Source organism: Scomber japonicus, chromosome 13 (genome assembly GCF_027409825.1).
Source record: "Scomber japonicus isolate fScoJap1 chromosome 13, fScoJap1.pri, whole genome shotgun sequence".
NCBI classification, from domain to species: domain Eukaryota; kingdom Metazoa; phylum Chordata; class Actinopteri; order Scombriformes; family Scombridae; genus Scomber; species Scomber japonicus.
Window position 1 is genome coordinate 22,327,428 of NC_070590.1, and position 23,681 is coordinate 22,351,108.

Genomic DNA, 23,681 nt, shown 5'->3' on the forward strand with positions numbered 1-23,681 from the left:
ACACACACACACACACACACACACACACACACACCACACACACTCACGCACGCACGCACGCACACACACACACACACACATAAACACACGGACACACTCACGCACGCACATCCAAGGGATAAACATTTTCTGATGAGACTATCCAACAGCTGAGCTACGTGCAAGCGACACATGCGCGAACATAAGAGTGAAAGATACACATGGGAAAACTGAAATGGAGTGCACGCTAACACAGCCTGAAGACAAGAATTAGAAAAAAGTAGGAGGAGGAAGCAGCTGCTCAGGCATAGGAAAAGAGGAACTCTAGAAATTAATTGCTGCAGATCAGGCAGCATGCATGCCTTATATCAGGAATTTTATTACTGTCGTTTCAATCTACTCTTAATATCAAAGCCTAGCACCATAAGGGAATAAGCTGATGTGTACTTCACTGAATCACAGTAACACTTCTCTCTACCAACCAGTCTAAGAACACTCTATTAATTAGATTTGACAACAAACATAAAATTTGATTCAAAATTTGCCAACTAATACAAAAATAACTGAAAATTTGTCTTTGCTAGTTAGCAAACTCATTAATTTCCTTCATACTGGCCTGTCGACAGACCCTATATCAGCTAACCCACTTGTATTTAAGTGCACTTCAGGAAATCTTCAGCTGCTTTTAAGGATAAAAAACTTTAGCCGCTGAGAGCTCAGACTGTGGAAGCTGACCTGATCCCAGTCTAATAGAGTTTAAGTCTGACTGTTCACATCATTTCCACCAACAGCCAAAAGTGGATCTCAAATGGATCATGAACTACATCACTCTCCACTGTAGGCCATCGGCACACTCTCAAAATGTAGATTGGACACTGTCAAAGTTCAACTCATACAACAAAAATGCACATCCATGTCGATATTTCTGGGGGCCAAGAGATGCAAAGGCTGACAGTTGGGGGTTCATATATTGCTTTTTATCCTACTTAAATGGAGTGACACATCATGCTCACCTTCCCATTTTTTGCCCGTCAGTCATCTCTACTGCATTGAATAAAGCTCTGCACCAGTACAACCTGTCACTCTGTCAGTCAAATGCTTGAAAAAAGACTTAACGTCACTATTCAGGTGGAGCTGGGGAGGAATTCCTCTGTCTCTTTTGATTTTCCTGTCTAATCTTTCATTTTATCTGGGCTCTCTGTTATCTCCCTGAAGTGGGAATCACATTTTAATTAGGTCTATCCTTGGTTAGCAGTTCATCTTCGCATCTCCCTTTCCTATGTGTTCATCCTATGGGCTTTGCCTCCTTGTCAGAGACTTTTAGTCCCCGCTCCCTGTCACAATCTAACATCTCCCCCATCTTGTGCCATCTTTTCATTCTTTAACTGCTCCATCTTCACTCGCAATCTTGCTCTCCTGCTACTGACAACAAAGAGCACCCTGCTTGAGAAAAACCTGTGTTCTGCAGATGGAGAAAATAAAAAAGACAACACAATAAACAGCCACAACAATAGAGTAAAAAAGGGGAGAATGCATATATTGCACAATTTAAGTGCAGAGAGCAGATGGAAATAATCAGCTGTTGGCTCATGGGCCTGATCGCGTGCCTATGTGATGACTAAATCTATCCATTAAAATGGGATATTACATCATCTTTGACCTCTGTAGGGCCAGAGGATGCTGCAACATTATCATCCTCTTGTACACACCCACCACCCCTTCCTGTCCTTAAATTATTTCACTAATTGACTCATTTACAATAGAGATGATACTCCTTATATAACTTTGTCATGTGCTATTTTGGTTAGAGGGTGATACATTTTAGCCTTTGATCCTGCAAGGCTTTGCAACCTGGGACACCTGAGATTGAAATAGTCTTTTTTTTCTTCCCCCTCACTTAAAAAAAGAAAGATATCTGTGATGTGCAGGCCGATTGACAAAGTATACATTTGTGTCTTTTTTCACTTCCAGCGTGACATAGCAAATGTGAATGTTGATCAGCAGCTCTATCAAGCCCTTGCTGATACATACCCATCATTTTATTTAGGTCACTAAAAGCTTTATTAATACCCCCCAAAATCCATGTTATGCTAATCAGCAGAACTATGCATGCTTTTGAAATAAAGTTTTACGTTCACACACACACACACACACACACACACACATACACACACACACAAAAGAAATTGTGAGCAGAGAAATATCACTATATAAAAGTGTCTAATCCAGAGAGCAGTGCAATGCAAAATACTGTAAGTGGAAATGCACCATGTGAATCACTTATCATAGCGGGTTACAAGACAGGTAATGGATTATGTTTGACAGCTTAAGGCAGCAAAATTGTTATTATGATACTCAGTTCATAGAACGGCAGTTACAGGTTTGGCTATGACTCTTTTTTTTTCCAATATGGTCCAATGCTGAGATCATCAGTGTTCAGCCTCTGGATTGATTACTGTGCCTTGAAAAAATATGGCTCCTGCACACCTAAGCTGCAGTTTAACTTCATTCCAACTAGAGGAGAGGAAATGCTTAGAGTAAACACTGTGTTGTCTGCATAGATGTCATGGTTCACATTTATTTAGAGGGCAAATGCTCCATTAGTTGGGCTTTTTTAATTAGCACACTTGTGAGGGAGGGTCATTAAGGATGTCTGACAGTGGACCTGCTGATGAGGAGGATGGAGACACTGCTAACACCGGCTGAGAAACACATGCGCGCGCACACACACACACACACACACACACACACTCACAGATCTGCTTAAGAGCCAATAACATTTTACACAGTCATCGACACACACAGCAACTCAACGTCACGGGTGCCACAACATTTCCTCACTAAAATGGCCACAGAGCACAAACTGATCTCCCACAACTGTCTCCATTGCCAACACACACATACACACACACACACACACGCACACACACACACACAAAAAGCCTAATAGATCTATTTACATTTAAATACATATTCATACAGAACAGAATGGAGAGGGACTGTCATACCATTTTCAGGGTGTTCAGTCTCTCCAATGCTGCCATCTGGAGTGGTTCTCTCATAGTGGTCCTCAGGCAGGGTCAGGGGTCCGATGCGAGGACCAGAAGATGACTTGCTGCTGGGGGTCTCTGATTCCTCCAAGCCACTGTCATAGTAGCTGTGCTGAGAGGCATCCTGCAGGTCTTGCACAGGGTTGGTGGTGGAGAAGGTCACTCGCCGATGGGGATGCTAAAAAAACAGAGAGGCAGCAAATGAGTTTCTTGTTCAACTTCCCTTCTTTTCTTTCTTTATTGTGTTGTTGTTTGTTGCATCCACAGAGACACCAAGTAGGTTGCGTGTGAGCAGTTACAGCTCAAAACTCCATTTAAGACAACTGTCTGAATTTTGCCGGCCTTATAAATTCACTCTTCAAAAGTCAGAAAATAGAATTAAATATTAAACAGGCTTAAATATTAAATAGTCTTTTGCACTTTTATTATTCTGAAGATTATATAAGGTAGAAATATATGAACAGAGTGAGGTCACAGGCTTCGATAATAAGAGTGTGCATATTAGAAGCAGCATAAATTGAATAAAATGAGAGTAAAAAAAAAAAAACACACGCTATTAAAATCTGAATTTAAATATCTAAATAAGGGCCGTGTGTTTAAATATTCATTATGATACTGTTCTGTATATTTGTATGCAGTATATAATGAATGAGCAGATGTACTGCATGTTCAAGAACTTTAGATTAAAAAATGACGCAAATCCTGACGTGTTGATAATGTACATGATGATAAAGCTCTACACAGCTTATCTATGATGATGAAATAGCAGATACATACAGGGTACAGAATGAGGACTAGTGTATTTATGCTATCAGATGGAGGCGGTGTACAGTATGTACGAAATACCAATAATGTTTATGTGATTTACACAATTACACTCCGAAATTGCTATTGCATGTAGACGTATGGATTCTGTATACAGTTAAAGTACTTCCTGTGGAGACAATACATACTATACAGAAAACAATTGTCATAGGGTTCGACAGGGATTGAAAACATGATGATTATTAGTCAGGCAACAGTTTCATTTTATAAATCAGCCACTGCCAGATGAATTCTGATGACAATGATTGGAACACTAATCAGTAGCCCCAGCGAGCTACTTCCTATCTCCATATTTTAATATTTCCCCTTTCCACAGCTTTTGATGTTTAACCAAGCGGAAAAATAGACAATATTTCTACAATTTAACTGAAAAGGAATCCCAAGAAGATCTAAATAAGGCTAAAAAGGAAAAAAAAAGATCAAAACTGAGCATTGGAAAAATAGTTTGTGACATTCACTACTTTGCCAGCATTAGATTACACCATTAGATCTGCTTTCTCTGTTATATACTGATAAGATCTGATGAAAGAATAAAAAGAGTAAATGAATGAATGAAAATATAGATGAAATCTTGAATTCGATAGCTTGAAGAGGAGCACAATGGCATATAATAAATCATTCAGGATCACACCCTTTATCAAATTGAATGGCTTGTAAATACAGTTAGGAGACCATTAAATTTCCTCTCCCAAAGATCAGTTTACTAATGGCGACTTACCACCGATCCACAACAGAAAGATGACTCCTTACAGTGCACATGCAATCATCCTCTTCCCCTCCCACCCCCACACATGAGCACCCCTCGTAAAAGTCAGGAAAGCACTGATACAGCAGAACAGGCCTGCCTCTGCTGCCCGAGTCACCCCGGATCAATACCACGGGTCTGTGCTTTCTACCATTCAACCACTTTTCTGGCAAACAAATCCATGCTAGAAATCATTCGAACCATCATCCTTTTAGTACATACACAGCATCCACTGACAAATGCTTTTAGAGCTTAGGTAAGTGCTATCAACACTGTGTTCTTAGTACTGTTATTGGGCTTCAAAATGTTTCCAGAAACCTGCTCATCTCCCATCATTTCAAACAGACATGTTTTTTTTTTCTCACTGCACAGCTACATCTCTTAGTTTTTCATCTAAATTATGATTGAGTTCTGGGATGCATCACTTTTTCTCTCTCTCTCTCTCTCTCTCTCTCTCTCAGCAGTGCAATAACACCTAAATACCAAATATTTATCTCAGTCCTATGAGCTACCTGTAACAATTGTCAAATTGTCAGACAAAATTGAAGGATTCTGGAGGCACAAGACACTACTCTATCTCTACTGTATTTGTTATTGATAGTCATTTGTCTGCCTAGTGCAAATATAAGAAAGGGGTAAGAACATTCTTCCTATTAAACATGCTTTTTGATTGGTGCAGCTTTGCACAGTGACATTTTCCAACTCAAAAACTGTTCAGCTGGAAATATGTTATCTACTGTATCACAGAAAGAACACACTGTGATAAGAATCCAAACTTAACAGATATCCTCAGTTATTCTACAGCTATATATGTTATTGTGATATTTAAATAAACCCACTTTTGCCTCATGTGTTTGGATTAGATGAATTACATATCTCAATTGTGTATCCTTAAAATGTTGGACGTCTCTGCGAGTATTTAAAATGTGAGGCGGCATTTACAGTAGTTGTTCAAATATGGATTCTTGCTTAAACTTCTCCTCAAGGCATCACTCCAGAGAGTCAGCATGTTTCCTGGTTATGATAACTAGCTAAGGCTGCAGAGATGGGAAATAGATTCTCCTTTTAGTCGTAGCACAAATCCTTTGCCAGGCCTTGGGGGCTGCAGGGATGCGGCAAGACGGAAGGATGGGAAGGAGAGGCTGAGCAGGAGTGGTGAGTTGGTCAGGCAGACACGGACGGCGCTTTGGCTGGAGGGGACAAGCAGAAGGATTAGATTCTGGGAGACTGGAGGCGGGAGAGGGGGATTGTTTGGGCATTGTGGGTAGGAGTAAGAAGCTACAGGGCTAAGAATGAAAGAGGGGACATTTATGACGACATCTGAATTCATAACCCCATTTAGATTGGGCTAAAATGGCCTCATTTATACGTGTAATAGTACAATCCCAAAGCAGATGGAAAGATTCTGCAGGATTCTGCCTTTACGAGGGGACCAAGACACATTTTAACGGCGCAATAAACAGCAATCATCATACCTGGAGCTCCAGAAGCATTTGGAGCCCCATTTTTTTCTGTCAGGCTGCCAGAAATATTATCTACAACCTACTGCCTCAAAAAAATCTCAAGCCACACACGGTTGCCCCTGAATGTTTCTATTGATACACTGATCAAAAGAGATGCTGGCAGTAAATTAACTATGTAGTGATTTTGTTGATTCATTACTGAATGCATGGTATGAAAATGTATGGTATCATGGTCAAGTGCGAGATTAAAAGTGATCACAGTTTTATTATCTAGTGTAAATTAAGTTTTCCCCTTTAATCAAATGACTTCTAATGTGTTCAGTTAAAAAAAATAGTAAAAGAAAATGTGAATGACTGTATCAACCTTTTAGCCTTAGGCATTTCAATGTCATAGATCTAACACTTATCTACAAAAACACTAGGCCAACCCCTATATGATATAGTGTTGCTTTATTGCCTTAAACATAATACGCTTGAAAAAATCAACTAAAATATGAGCAGTCTGTACACCTACGTAGTGTCACAGCCTGTGCCTTTACTTTCCCATCTGCAACCTCACATGTACATAATTTGTATTTTCAAACATGGCTCAGTACCTGAATTAGTCAACTTTAAATGAACAAATAAGCCACTTGTTATGAATCACATTTACAGGAATGGTTTGCACATCGTTGCTTCTCAATACTAAAATTGTAGCTCACAGAATAAAGATGGGAGATTATTTTCTTCACAGACAAAAGAAAATTGTGTTATTTTATATATTTTTTAAAGGTTTTGGCAATTTCTAAGAAATATAGTGTATAGGCCTAATAAAAAAGGTTTGATATCACCTTCTTGTTTTGGACATTACAACATACATTATAATACTGTACCTTAAAAAGTGTTATCCAGCTAAGGGGAACCTTTAAAGATGTGTTGTTTTAGGTGCCAAAATGTCAAATTAGACACACAATTAGTCACACAACAAAAATTAAATTAAATTATTTTTTTCTTTCTGAAAAAACAAAATTTAGGCATACAGTGCAATAAGTAAAGATCCATTACAAGCGTTAGATGTTCTTATGGCTGTGGCTCAAGATGTACAGCGTGTCCTCCACTAAACATAAGATCAGTGGTTCGATCCCCGGCTCCTCCAGTCTGCATGTCGAAGCGTCCTTGGGTAAGATACTAAACCCCGAATTGCTTCTGAAGGTTTTGCCACCAGTGTGTGAGTGTGTGTGTGTGTGTGTGCGAATGGGTAAATGGTGGTATGTAGTGTAAAAGCACTTTGAGTGGTTGGAAGACTAGAAAGGTATATAAATGCAGCCCATTTACCATTTCAAGTTGTTATGTTGGTTGAAGGTACTCTATTCTTAAAAAAATTATTGATACAATACAGAAAAAAAAACAAAAAAAACCCTTTGACTTCAGAAGCACTACACCTCCTCTCCCTGTCGTAATTAATTCACACATGCAAACATGCCAACTGTAGTGTTGTGTCTGCTGGTGACTACACATCATATATTAAAACAATGGGATACCACAGTACCACAACACAATGTGACATAACTTAGCTTGAAACAACAACTGGTCGTGGATAAACTGATGTGGAGTGAAAACAGTCTGACGCAGATCATAAGTGATGATCTAAGTGAGTTAAATCATGAGCTTGAGGCTCTATTTTTATGGTAAGAGAAGCCTGCTAGTCTGAATTTAGCATTTTAGGCTATAATGAGACTGGCAGCACATATCAGATTTATGATACACAATAAATATTTAATCTATCAATTATCAGATTCAAACCTCAATTCATAGGTGGATCATGTCTGATGTAGTTTTCAAACTGTCCTTTACATCACTTTCAGTTTGACATATGAAAGTGACGTCACATCCCAAGAGCTATATATATATATATATATATATATATATATATATATATATATATATATATATATATATATATATATATATATATATATATATATCTGTATGAAACACCTCTCACTGTCACTAATGGTGTCTGGTTTGATGGAGGACTTCTGTGCTGAGACTGGATATTGCTATGGTGTGAGAGGATATATCTCCATTATTCACTGAGCCTGCAGCTTACTGTTTTGTGTTAGTATTGGAAAAAAGCACCACCACTTTGTGAATGCACTCATGCCTATGTCATTTTCACAGCAGCTGATGCAGATGGGTTATCATTAAAAGTTATATCTAATCACTATCAAATAACAGTCTGGACGGACTGCCCTAAAGATTGGACTTGAGAAAAAAAAAAGGTTTTGCCTACAGTTTGAATGAAGGAATAAAAAGGGATTTTTAGGACAAATAGCTTTGCCCAAGCAACAAGGATAGCTTTTTGGTGACTGTGAAGCATCTCTATTGCCATTACTGATTTGCACCAGTGATCCCTGATGGGACAGCAGAACCCACTGCTGTTATGCTTTCCCATAGAACAGAGTTCTCAGTGTGAATGCCCTCGAGCTACCTGACACCACTCTGCCGTAAGGTGCCCTGTCATCCAGCCAAGCTTCACTGATTGTCAGTGCACAGGCCTGCTGGTACTTATGCAGATGGGAAAGCTTTTCCATCTACTCCACAACTTTCTGAGCAGACTTTCAGCAGAGTTGCAGATGAGTTAGATTTACTGTTTGAATCTCTGTCATGCTTTCAATTTCCCTTTGTGATTTGGCAGATCTGTATGTGAACGTTTGGTGATCAAGCTGCATTGTCTGTACTTTAACTACCTTGTAGAAATAATTCCCTGGTGTACTGCAGTTCTCAGCAAGCAACAGTTGACTGGTTAATTGTATGGTTGGACTACATATTGTGGCATAACACAACATAAAAATAATCATAAAGAATATTTAATAATATAACAGAAGATGATATTATTATTGTTATTATTATTTTAGAATGGTACTAAGGTGCATCTTCTAAGTATCCCCATTTGCTATTCATATTAATGAAAATACATTCATTAATATCTAACCTGAGATTGAAAGCTTGAGGAAGCATCTAATCTTTAAGGCATTAACCTCTGATTTTTAATCTAAAATTGTTGATACCCCATTTACGTCATTCCGATTGCATCTTCATTTATGCTAGTCTGTCTGATTGCTAAAACATTTCAAGATCAAAGTCAAATAGTGCATAATTTTGATGAATTAGTCATAAAAAATAATCCTTTTTAATCAATCCAGTTATCATAGCATCATGTGCTAGATAGATGAGATGCTATTGGTTATAACACTAATTTAATTCTGCTTTATATTTCCATCTGTCTGTTTGTCTGTTTGTCTATCTGTCTGTCTGTCTGTCTGTCTGTCTATCTATCTATCTATCTATCTATCTATCTATCTATCTATCTATCTATCTATCTATCTATCTATCTATCTATCTATCTATCTATCTATCTATCTATCTGTCTGTCTATATTTTTTTGGAAAAGCTGAAATCATTTTCAACAGAGAAGGCACCAAACACTGTATTCTAATAAAAATCTTGTGTTGCTTTCGTCGTCTATTGGATAGAAATGTATTTGTCATGGTTTGGTTTGTTGCCAAATGTTTTCATTTAAATGTTTTATTACACAGAGGTATTGTTCAAGCTGAGTCACCGAGGTCAGTGAAACAGGCTGAATTTTGGTCGGAGGAGCAAAGCACAACCACCATCTGCCTTTCATAACTTTGAAGAAGATGTATGAATGGGAAAAATAACCAAAAGCAGTCATTGCTCTGTTGTATAGCAACATGGGTGGTATTTGCTAGTGGAAAATACAGCTTCTGCAAAGAGTTACACAGCGGTATCGTTTCCTCAAAAAAGGTACATGGTGAAATGGGAGACTTCAGAAAGTGAATAATGCAGTCTATACGTTTCACACACACACACACACACACACACACACACACACACACACATAAACACTGACAGGTGAAAAGAAAAGAACGAGGGTATGAGCACGATGCTGGATTTCATTTACTTTTCAATGAAGTGCTTTTAACCGCTTGTGAAACAGCTATAGTATACTCATCTGGGAAACTCTCAACTTTTCAAGCTGCAGGAAACCTATGTGGCCTTGTTTATAAATCCTGAGCTGAGGTATATTGTATGTGTACTGGAGCTGGAAGCCAGACTTTTCCTATTGAATCACAGTTCTGTGTCTCTCAGATATTATGAAATGGGTTTTCTGCCCATGTTAAAGGAAACGGCTGATGTCTCAGTGCCCCTGTGATATGAAAAATTCAATTTAAAAGGATGAGAGAAAGAATGGTGCACGGCCTATTTTCATTCCCCCACACTGAGAGATATGAGAATGATGTTCTATTGTGTGGAGGAAATGATGCCAATCGTACTGCAGCGAAATTCCTTCATAATTCAATTCAATTTCTTCTAAATCCCAATGGCAAGCTCCTCTGCCAAAGAGAGGCAGAGCGACGGAGACAAAAAGGGAGGGCTAGAGACTAAGATGGAAGGAGACGGACTGAAGATTGAGACTAAAACAATGGAGAAGGAGGGAGTAGGCAGACTTGCTGAAAGGTAAGGGGGGGAAGATGTGGTCATATAACAGTGGAGGGGAAGTGGATAGAAGAAAAATGTTTTAGTAATGATTAATTTTGATCACCGTGGCATTTTAAGTACAGCCAACTAATTTTCTGTAATTACCTCTCTGCAGCGTCTGACAGCCAGCAGAAAAAAACATTTTTTGTTAAGATCTAACAGGTCAAGCCACTCTAGCTAATGTTTTTGTTAGTGTTCAAGCTGGTTTACTTGTCTATATGAAACCCTGTGGTGTATATATCATCTTATCTTATTGTGAATGTGAGAAACTGTTGCAGAATGTGCATGTAAACTCTTTGATATAGCCTGCGAGAGTTTCCCCGAGTGTGATACCTAGAATTTCCATTTAGTTCCAGCGTTTGTGAGTACATCCTGGCTCTGGCATTTTGGGCGTGTATGCAGGAATCAATGAGCTGCTGCCTCTGAAGGCGCAGAAAAAATGAGCTGCACCAACAAATATGACAATGAAGAAGTGCACCTCTCAGTGTATGCAGCAAGCGTAAAACCATAAAGACTGAAGCAGTTGAAAAGGAAATGCATATGGAACTGTTTTATTTTCCATTCTCCCATTATGTCTTCCATTCTCATCCCATCTACTGCTCTCTTCTTTCTCTCTCTTTCTCTCTCTCTTTTTCTCTGCATGCACTCACACACACACACACACACACATACACACACACCCACACACACAGTTGTTTTTGTAGGTGCAATAGCTCCAAGGCAAGCAGCGTGGAATTGGAGTCTTCAAAGAGTCTTGGATTATCAAAGAGACACAGCTACCAGAAAACTAGGGGACACGCTGGAGAGGGGGAGGGAAGAACATAAGTGAGAGGCGGGGAGGGGGGAAGAGTGCAGAGGAGTCAGCATGGATTTGGGTGGAGGATGAAGTGATCAGACAGGGGAGGAGGGGGGTGGATAAAGACCAGAAGTCCCTTTGTTCACGTACTGTACTGTAAATGGAGAGAAAAAAGGCAGAAGTGAATGCATTAAAAAACAATCACATAGACCTTAATGGTCTTGATAGGCAAGACTGAATTCACATTCTTCACTGTCTGTGCTGCCGCCTATTCTTGAGTATTTTTTTTTTCTCCTACACAGAGAATTTCATTTCAATGGGAGCACTGGCCTTGAAATACCATAATGTTGTCACAGTAAAACCAAGTATTACTGCAGTAGGATCCACCAAGTGTGAATATAGCTGCCACATCTAATGACAAATCTGACTGTTCACGCCATTCCATATGACAGGATGTGGGAGTGCTGGTGTGAATGCATCACCCTTCGACAAAAAGCTCTCCGTCAGCCTCTCTGTCCCACAATGAGCTATGGATGTCTTTTTTCCCCCCATTACAAGAGCACTTTTCACTATAGAACACATTTCAAGTGAGAGTATGAAACGGATTCTGGTCGGTTCACTGCTGTCAGCTGCAGGGCATCATCCAGCAATGATCCTGTGTCACTGCCACAGCTAGCACACATAAACCTCCCACCTTCACTGACCTGCTCTGAATGAAATTAGGTGTATTTGTTGTCTGATGAAAGCGGTGAAAGCATACAATGTCAAAATCAAAGTGCAAAAAGACATTTTCTCTGTACATGTCTTCTTGAAAAAATGTAGTTCTTATGTGGACAAAGTCTTCTCCATTTTCCAGTGTTGGAGAGTAACTAGTCACATGTAACAGCATTATATCATTTAATTACAATATAAATGTAACTGTAAATCGTTACAGTTAATGAGAAAAAAAGTGTAATTAAATTAAAGTTACTGATGAAAATGTTGCTGAATACAAGGAGGTTACATCTGAAGTTACACCTTTAAGATTTTTCTCAGGAGGGTTTTTTAATTTAACATGTTACTGAATACATATATTGCTGTTTTTAATTCTTTGAAATCTATATAGTTTTTAATATTTTGTAAATAAATCATGACGTGAGTTTAACTGGAACAACATGGGCTTAAATGGGTGTCAGACTTTTGACTTTTTTCTTAAAATATCTTCATTTTATTTTCCAAAATCTACACATACGAATGAAAAAATGTTCAAATGAGAGATAAATGTTATAAGAAATTATCTCCCTTCAAATCATGTCAGTACCCATGAAAAACAGCTGAACTTAAATGTTGGTGCTTAATGGGTACACTTACCCTAACAGCTGAAAATATTGGTTAGAAAATATAACCCTAACCCTAACCCTAACCCTAACTACTAATCTGTAACCTGTTACATTTCCAAAGCAACCTTCCCAAACCTGATTATTTGCTAATTTTACTAGTGATTTGATATTGTTTGCACTGACACACAAAGAGGATGGCAGTTGTTAAGGGAACTGCATGTCTTAAATATGTTCTGTGCTGTTTTGATAGCATCAGTTAATAAGGGCACGGATGTACATGAACATAGAAACCACATTAATATAGTCCAAATATGGAATCTTGACTGATGTTTCCAAGCCACAATTAGCTAAATAAAGGCAGAAGGTTGTGTGAGAATATTAATAACACATGATAAAGATATCAGAGAAGAGAATACAATTAAATATGTAGATTCTAAGTATAGCAATTGATGATCAAATAGTCATTTCGTGTGTGCCAAAGATGAATTGTAATTGATTCATCAGCAACAGTTGCTTCTTTGAGCCTGTGCGGCTGTAATGTCAAAGTTAATATACGTGTGTACTGAGTGACAGCTGATTAATAATAATACACAATATCATTTTGATGATTGGTTAGTTTCTGACATAATGAAATAAGATGATGAACTGGGGAAACATAAATGAAATATTCTTTGGTGGCAAGAGAGATTTTAGGAGTGGGGGGGGGGGGGGGGGGGGGCGCTTTTGGGGAGCCAGGGAAAGGATCAGTGCTAAAACTTAATTGGGAAGGGCACAGGATTAAAATTTTTGATTGGTTTAGGGTTTAGATGGTGATGTCTTCTTTTTTTGGTCTTTTTTTTTCTCAGAGACACTCTCATTGTCTTAAACTGTAGGGACTAAATATGCTAATATGAGCTCAAAGGGCCAAATAGTACAGATTGAACAAGACTTAGTTGGGGGTTTGCAAGCGATGTGCTACTAGACACTCTGGGAAAGAATCAATGTTCCGAGCAGAGAAACAAAAAGTAAGAAGAGAGGAGAAACGGAGGGCACAATATAGAGAGAAACAAAGCAAAGAGAGTCAGAGGAAAATAAAGTTGGAGAGGAGAGGAACCGCTGAAGCTATTCTCTTCCACCATGTAGCAGAAGAAGAACTGAAAGACAGAAAAAGGAAAAGCTGCCAAAGCTGTTTGGAAGAAAAGATGGTGTTGTGAACTTAGAGATTTTACTCAGAGTGATGTTAAAAAGATGCTCAGATAAATAATTTAAAGCAGGAGGAAAAAGAAATAACTGAAAAGAAAAAAAACGCTAACCCTTACATGACAGAAGAGGAGCTTTGATGATGGCTACTCTTCTGGCCACTTTGCTCAAACTGAAAATATTTCTTTTAATGTCTGACCTTTTGACTCTTGCATGATTTCTTTTATTAATGCATTGGTTTTATTACATCAACACTGGGTTTTAAACACTGAATGGCTGTTAAATCTGACCATGTTCATCCCATCTCCATCAGGCGTTAAATTGTTTTAAGTGTCTTTCTGGCATTTGCTGAAATATTATAAATAATAAAAAAAACAAACATAACTATTTGATGAGTCACAACATTTTGCCATATGCAATATACAACTTATACAACTGTCCTTGTGTTTTTAATGTTCATTATAAAACGGGTAGTTAAAATCTTGGAATCTTGCAATCTTGATTTGTTGATAGCTGTGAGATCATGAGCATATGCTACAGCTATGATGTTTAATGTCTTTTTACTGTTCTACTTTTTAATCATTACTTAGTGGCTACTGTTATAATGTTGCCAAAACTCTGCAAGCAACCACTGTCTGTGCAGCACCATGGTGCGCGAACAAGTGGGGGGATCTCTTTCCAGAACTACAGGTGACCAAAGTTCAGACACCAGAAACGATGGAGCCTCTCCACACCAAGCAATGCATCTCCTTACAAGACCCCACATGACATGGGAATGTTCCAATTAATGTGAATAAATAAACTGTGGCTAGATTAGCAATTTACTAATGTTGCATAGCAACCGCAGGCAGCTGGGAACTACTAAATGACTCTTGTAATGTAATTGTTATATAATAAAACAGATTTTATTAGCTTGTGTCTCCAATTTCTATATTGTAATATTTGATAACTGTTTTATAAAAGCAATATCTCAAGACTGGCAGTGCTACCTTGTGATATTATGACAGAGAAGGAGGTTGTCAGCTAATAGCGACCCTTAGCTGGGGTGTAATCAAAATATACCATTGCCAGTCATGAGATATTGCTTAAATATACAGTATATAGCACGTGTTATCATTGTTGCTTCACCGGAGCAAAGGGTTCAAGTTCAGGTTCAAGGTGAATTAGTTTCTGTTTTGAGTTACTGTATGTGTAATTATAGGTGGTGAGTGTTTAACTCTACAGAGCTCTGTCCTTTTCATTGGCGTCTAAGACCCAGACATTAACGCTCCTTTGAAGGACACAGTATATTTGTAACAGTAGAATTTATAAGAAAACTGCAGTGAATTAGAGTGGCTACATTGAACCTTGGAGGCAGGCCAGCAGGGTGCAGGGAAAATAAGAAGCAGAAAAGGCTCTAAGAAGAAAGTACCTATGTATTATAGACAAACAGATTTTTCTCCACAGCCTGGAGTTCTATGCAAACATTTATTTTTCCATTTCCTTTGTTGGCTTCGTTGTTATGGTTGCTTGTTTCACATTGCTATACATATACAGTATAATGCACTACAACAGTACCTGGCCTTCATCGATAACCAAGTAAGTAAAAGAAACTGCCAACAACCTACGCCATAGAAACACTAAACCAGAATAATAGTTACGTCTGTTATATAATGTCATTGTACATTCACATCACCGCACATGGAAAACATGGTGACAGTGATTTTAATTCTTCCAGAAATTGGACTTCAACTTAAAAACTGATGCTGAGTGACCTCAGCAGGATATTTTAGGTTGTAAATTTTCACCTCGCGAGTCTGCGCTTCCTAAGCAAGAACATCACCCCCCTCTTCTGTGAAGTTCCTTTGGTGATACACTGTGAAGTGTTGCACTGGTGTGTGGAGTGTGAGAGCAGCTGATTTCATGGGCTTTGATAGAAACCAGCCCTTATCACGACTATGATATGTAATTTATTCTTATCTGGCCTCAATTACTCGTACTGCAGGTAGAATTCTTTTTGGTCAAACCCAAATGATCAAACACTGCTAACTTTAGCCAGCGTCTGGAATTGAAGCTCAAAGTAAATCCCTCATTTTCTATGCCAAAAAAAAAAAAATGAGAGAAATCAAATTTTACATAAATGTCTGGAATTGGCCCCAAAGTTTGTCGGATCACATCTGGTCATGCTCTATAATGTTGCTGAGCAGGCGCTTTGGCAGCTTTGCAAATTGTGATATCTGTGTGTTTGGCCTATGGGTTCACAGCCCTCAGATGGTCAATTGCAGCTATATTTTTTATCTAAATAATGTCCCAAGGGCAAGGTTCCAATTCAATCTCCAAGTGCTGTGGTCTTAAACAAAACTGAATTAAAGGCAGAAAGAATTTAAAGGCAATACCTCAACAGAAAGACATGAATAGGAGTAAAGTCAATGGAACAATTTCCTACCATGCTGATGATAAGAACACTGAAATAACCCATTTGGACTGTTTGGATGCGTACAACATAAATATATACATTTTTACTTGAAAGTAAGGCTTTCTTTGGTCCCAATTCACTATCTTGTCTGACATGGATTATAGCTGCAGTTTACATTTTGTATTGTTTTAGCTTGCACACAGTGGCTTTAAGTTCAGTGAAAGCAATCAATATTTACTGTTTTTAAGCCCAGAGCAGATGTTGCACAGTCACCACATCCTAATAGCTGTCTGTGGGCCAGTATACACTTTGTCAGTGTATTCATGTCAGCAAGGAGTGGTAAGCTCAATTGAACAAGGTTTACTTCAAGTACCTACTTAAAGTTCTGCTACTTCTTGGAGTATGCACTCATTGCAGATTATGGATTGCCATTTAGCTTTTTTTCCTGCACATGTTCCTCCGTTCCCTATAAGATACTGTAAAATAAGCATCTTCCAAACTGCCACTGTGAAAGACATATCAGAAGTTAATAACGCCAGAAGGGAAAGATAGACAGAGAAGAAGATGGGCTGATGGGGGGAAGTAAAGAATCAGACATGAGAGAAATTAATCCTCAATATCCACTCCCTGCTGGGTACCTTATTGCCTCTCAAAGTTCCCATCTTCAGAGTTAATATCTCTATTGCTACAGCATATGACTGAGAAGCATGCATACAGTTCCATTTGTTTGAACTGGAACATAATTGGATTGGGTAGAGGATTGAAAAAGCCTTCAACCATACTTAAAACTTTTTTTTTTTCTTTTCTGGCCATGGTCTAATATTGTCTGTGCATGCAAGCGTGCGATTGGGTGCTCCGCCGTGCGTGTGCATTCACATGTATGCCTTTGCTATTAATAGCATCTCTTATGGTCTCGCTTGTCTTGATTTGTTACCCTGCATCCAAGATGTCCCGATTGGCAATAGATTCCGAGAGCTGGACGATTTCGGAAGTGTGTCTGCATCTCATTCTTCCACTCAAAGTAATCCTTTTGATGCAACTGGATGGGGAGCCCTCATGCTCCTCCATCTTATCAAGGAACTTAAAAATCATGCTTAATTAGATTCAGTGACCTTTTTCATCTCTGGCTGCAAGCGTCCAGCCACTGCTGAAGCAGGATGTGTTCTCAATATTGATCTTTCTGCAGACCAGGGGATTGAGAAGAGCCCCGGTGCAGTGAAACGAGGCAGAAAAACAACATATCAAAAATCATCAGATGAAGAGATTACTCTGTTTGAGTGAGTGGCTCCATGTGTTGAGGCCTTTAGGAGTTTGCGTATTTTTTTGTGAGGAGAGCTCTGTAATCCACCTACTGCATCTCAATCATAACGCAAACAAACTCCAGTATAAAGTCCTGCGCTGTGTTTCATCACCCATTTGCCAGACATGCAAATGTAATCCTGCTGCATTTCTCATTCCCTGAGCCTACCTCCAATCATTCACCCTTTTGCATCCCACCACTCTGCTGTTCTGCAGCAGCCGCCTGCAACTGAGCAATGATCTTCCTGCAGGCTTCAAACAAAAGATGACTTACAACTTCCATCCAGGAAAAAAAAAAAAAAAAGATGCCCTGTCCATGAAGCCATACTGTCATTTCAAGTCAGAGGGGAGTGAATGGCTGCTCACTAATTTTCAATTTACACATACAGCAGCGCATATCGCCAAAGATGCTCAATGAAGTTTACACAATTATTAGTGCCATGTGTATCACTAAAAAAATAGATATTAAGATATCTAAGCAAACTGCCTAGAGTCTAACAATGTAGGGAATTCTCATTTTGAAATCTCAAAAATAATATGAGCAGATTTGTGCTCATCACAGTCCCTCTGCAGCTTGGGTAATACTGTGGGGGGATACACAAGACATAGTTGATATAGATATGGTATGATATTGATGACAGATTTGATTAATCTTCTGATGAAATTTCGTCAGAGTGTTCCACAATGGGCTTTAGACAGAGCCCCAAAGCAGAATATCTAGTATGAATACTCGATTGCCATATCCTTTCAGAGCTCATTTGAGTCATATCTGACATATTTATGGCTCATCACGTCATATCGTAGCCATCAGAGTACAGGCACCATGAACCATTTAAATACTGTGGGCCATGCTGTCATCTCCTGTTAGTAACATATGTCTGATAGACGCAAGAAGAGGCACTCAACTTGATTCTTTTTTTCAGTGCTGCGGAAGAGCTTGAGTCCTGAGTTGGTGAATTTACTGGCAGGGATGAATTTGCAAGGAAGTCCATTTAGTTTAATGCAAAATACGGACTTATTCATATTGAATAGAAAACATGAGGAATAGAGATATAGGAAGCATAGGAAAATACAACAGACACCTTATCAGGATATAGAATGCTACAATATCCTTTTAAATAAGTACAAGTTAACAGTTGCACCCAAGAAATCTATAATGATCCTTTGTGTGCACCTTAACAGAGTTGCCTGGCAACAGAACTAGAGCTCTGCAGTGATTTAAAGTGTCAAACGAAATACATTTGTAATCCAAAGGCAACATGGATTAAATTTTAGACAGTAGGAGTGCCTTTTGGACAAGATTTCAATAGCTAAGGTGGGCGAAGTGAATTGGAAAATGGCAAAATAATTTGCGGTACCTTAATAACTTTCAGAGCACCGGCTCACACCTGAATATGGATGGTTGAATGAGCACAAAATAAGCACAACTAATTAACTGTGTAGTTTTAAAATGGACAGTCTTAATGGATGCAGTTATTCACCTGCCTTCAGCTGGAATCTATGATATATCATGGGGGTTGACAGGAAGCTGATAAATCATGATAGCGTATAGATCAGTGTCATACCTTTTTCCTCTGAATTATTGATTAACTCATACACAGAGCTCCTGTTTGAAAACACATTTCCTGTTCGCGCTCGGCCTCTAAGAGTCACTTGATAAATATCATATCAAAAGGTGGGTTCATGGATAACAATGCTTCTAATTTGCTTTATGTATGAACAAGATGAGAACTCTATGAGACACTCTTGGCGCCCACCCCCACCCCTCCAACCCCCTCGCCCACCCCCCCAACAACTCTCTCTCACACACGCACAAATAAATGCAACTGTTTCATAAACAGGCTGCTCAATTTTTCGCTAAACAATGCTAAGCATTTACACAAAGGGACCCAAATGAGCCTCTGATTGAAGATAGAATCAGTGCCCAAGCCACCCATCACAGAGGCTCTCAATCCCGCATGATTAATACATCAAACAACATCAATTCTCCTTCCTCTTCCACTTGTCAATGAGCACAGACACACAGACACACACACACACAGACACACACACACACACACACACACACACATATACATACATACATACACGCCCACATTCACAGTAATGCAGGCGGACTCACACACGCATACACCCCCATGCACGCACAGACACAATGTACCCAAATCCTTACAGGACTGCACATGAACACGCAGACACTGCCCCCTCCATCATGGTTAATACATCAAACAGCATTAGCTTCCTGGATTCCTGAAGCTTAGACAGACACGGTTCTGACATCGCATGATTCTTCAGTGGCTGCCTCCCCCTCTAGCTTCCCCACTTTCTTTATTCCCTATGAAGTCTGTTTGGGTGGTTACAGAACATTCTGCCAAAATAGATTCACTTACATATTACCTTTGCTTTTTGTAAGCTTGTATAATGTCATGTTAGAAAGCCATATCTACAATAAGCTGACACTGCTGTGGCTCTTTATAGGCTCAGGAGATACAACAATAATAACTCCAGAGCACTGATCAACAGACTTTTTTCTTATTTTATATGATTTCCATATTCTTCTGACATCAGCAGGTATTTATAACTGTGGATATCCAGCAGTTGCTTTTGTACCATCAGTTCATGGAAGTAAAATGAAGCCCCAGATCAGCATCAAAGGCATTCAAATCTAACCTTTATAATTCAAATATGTTTTTTCTTTTTTTTTGGACCAGTCGTACCATCATCAATGAATACACACTGAATGATAAGAGCAGGTGGCTTATTGGATCATTGTCTAATAAAATGGACATTCATTAGTATACCTTCAGCATAAAGTGCTCCGTAATTACCATGAGGGGCCTTCATCCTTACAATACAATTCTGCATATGATCTCCATTTGATTTTACAGTGCTTTCAGCAGGATATTGATTAAAATTAGATTTTAGAGACATGAGCTGTAGTCTTTCCATAAATTAGTAAACAGACATCTTGGACTTTACTGTAATGAACCTCGACCACAAAAGGAAGTATTAGCCGTTGTATATCTCCCCCCTAATACTATCGACAAGCTGTCATGCTTTGAACGTCAAGTGAATAAACATGTGGTTCCCTACAGTCTTCATCTACTTCACTGGGAACTATAACAAACCTAAGCCTTAAAATTTCTAAAAAAATAAAAGCTTTGCAGTTTAAAGCTCATTATTTACCTTATTCCAATACAAACTACCCCATGTTGTTCTGAAGCAAAACAGATCCAACACTAGTATTTTTTCATGACACTTTCACTGGTACTTAGCAGATTGCTTCATGATTTTGAATGATATCCAATGAGTATAGCACCCCGATAAATACAAAAAAAAAAAAAAACTGAAAAGAAGGCTGTGTGTGTTATGGATAGCCTACTGGGCTGCTGATAGTGTAGCTTAAGTGCAGGGAGACTAACATGTGATCTGCTATACTGCAAATCCTCAAAAAGAGGATAAAGAGGCTTTAAAATCACATTTACAGCACAGGAGCAGCATCCCGCTGATAAATACAGATCATGGTATTTGACCCTGTCCATCAGCACATTGAAAGGCTCATGGCTTCTACACTATAGAGTCACAAACCAGCCTTTGTCACTAACAGACACGGGGCCACACTTCAGTAACTCTAAATAATAGCAGCGGTTTGTGAGACCAAGGGAACAACTGAGGGGAAGTCAACGATGACTCCTGAATTTTCCAGAAACTTGCCCAGTCATTTGACCTTTCATTTTATCTATTAAATGAAAACATGATCTTAATTCTAACTCTCAGACTTTGTGTTTGAAAAAGACAGAATGCAGAGCCTGTCGTGAAATATATTGTATGTCACACAAATCGATAGGCTTCCTAAAAGCCAGCATACCATATTTGTTCCTTCATAACATTCAACAACAACCTTAAATGTCAATACTGATCACCATCTGGTAGACATTTTCTGTGCTACCTGAAAGGAATTAACTTCACAAGATTACAGGAATTCAATAGCAGCAGGAGCGTGGATCCTGCATAGGCATATTGCTTTTGCTGATACCAATAACCTAACTTACAATATGTTGGGTAAGTACAGTAAGTACGGTAATATGAAACCTGTGGCCTTTCATTTGGGCCAATGTGTCACAAAGGGCTTTTTTGTTAATTATACAAAGAAAAGAAAAATAACCTGAAGTTTAATAACAGTTGGAAAGTAATATTTCATATTGATATTTATCTTTGTAGGGGATTTTCTCAAAGTGTAGACCTGTTTATTAATATTTCTGTCTTCTTGGAGAGGAAAAAACACTCAAAAGCTGTAATGAATATAATTAATGGATATGGAAGTGATTTTTAAGGATTAGGTAGTGTTTCATCAACCCTGGAGTTCCATTGATCAGACTTATTTTATTGTCCCCACAATCCTAACGGGAAGAAAGATCATCAATTGGCTCCTAACTGTCTGCCCACCAGATCATTGGCACATTAATTGAAAGGACTTGGACAAAACATAAAAAGGAAATAATGCATAGCTTTGAGCATTTTCAAAAATATAATTAACTGGCTAGAATACAAGACACAAGGAAAGATTTGCGAGCCCGAAAAGTGTCCAAGAGGAAATGTGTACAATGTATTAAATTAAGTATAATATGAATTTAAAACTACTCTATGGCTGAACTCAACTTAGTGCCTGAGAACTTTCACCCCTGAGGACACACCTTTCCAAATGTTTCCACACATATAACATATACTGTGTGGAGGGATGTAGCCCCTACTAGCTGCAGCTCGGTGAGGTCCTATCATAAAGGTTTAAATTAACTTGTGAAGGGGGAATTAAATAATTCAATTGCATGGGAAAACATCATACATGAGCTGACATCTCATGTTTATTTATTTTCTCATGTGACAGACACACTGAACAGAGTAATGTCAGATACTAGGCTAGAGGTTACGACTCGTGTCCCTAGATGGACGTTTCTAAGACAAAAAAATGCATAAATGCATATACAGTGCAATGAAAAATGCATACCAAATGGTAAAGAGCAGAAGCTATATATATATAAAATACAAAAAAAACAATGGAATGATACTAAAAGTGTATGCAGTTCTAAGGAAAGGTGCCTGATCACGCTTCAGAAACTGTTTCAAATTAGCTTTAAAATGGTCCCGGCTATGAGCCATTTTGAGGTCTGTGGGATAAGGAGTTCCACATATTGATCCCCTGAACAGAGAAAATTGAGCCAGAAACCCTGAGAGGTTTCACTTTGTCACCGAGCACACGGTGCAGCTACACAAGCATTTATAGATACAGTAAGTTTAGCATTGCAGAGTCAATGGAGATGTCAGAACCTAACAAGCTTAATGTGTCATGAACATGATGAGATTATTGGCATGCCGTCCACAGTCTTCATAGCATGCAACATGTTAACTATTGATTGTCTTAAATGACTTGATGATTGTAGAAAAATGCTTAACCCTTACTTACATACTGCTCAGGGTCAAATTTGACCAATTTTATATTTGAGAGCCAAACTTTTCCTAATGTGACCAACAGTATATAAAAAATAAAGAAATAACGTGCAACATTTTTAAGCACATTTTTTATACATGCACATGTACAAATTTACATCTGCTGTTTAAAAAACCTCTACATTCAGACATATTGTTATATTCATCATATTTTATAAAATGTTCTCCTGGATCATAAAATAGTGATTGTGAATTAATGCTACTGTTTGATTAATAATATGAAAAAATTCATATTATTAATCAAACAGTAGGATTAATCAAACATTTATTAATGGCTGATGGGGAATTTATGAATGTGAATTGGTGTAGAGACTAATTATGTAACGGTTAGAACTATGAATTATAAACACCAAATTAAATAGAAAATAATAATAACTGAATGCATAAAACTCCATTTATCATAAAATAATGACAATTGTAATCATACATAAAGTTAGCTTTTGTAGTCTTGCTCAGCATTTCTACATGTTTCTAAATAACAATGTAAGGCTGTTATTTCAGAAATAGTCTTTTTGTTTTTTCTGAACACTTGAAAAATCTATCTATAGTTTTCTTGATGTTAAGTGTGAAGACTGAAGAGTTTT

General features: G+C 38.3%; 1 protein-coding gene across 1 annotated transcript in view; it reads right to left on the reverse strand.

The window, feature by feature from the left end:
• Window positions 1-23,681, reverse strand: part of pcdh1a (protocadherin 1a) — an 83,397-nt gene that overhangs the window by 16,190 nt on the left and 43,526 nt on the right. The window contains exon 3 of the mRNA XM_053331759.1: window positions 2,988-3,207. Coding sequence (XP_053187734.1) covers window positions 2,988-3,207 — 220 coding nt within the window. The remainder of the gene's footprint in view (window positions 1-2,987; window positions 3,208-23,681) is intronic.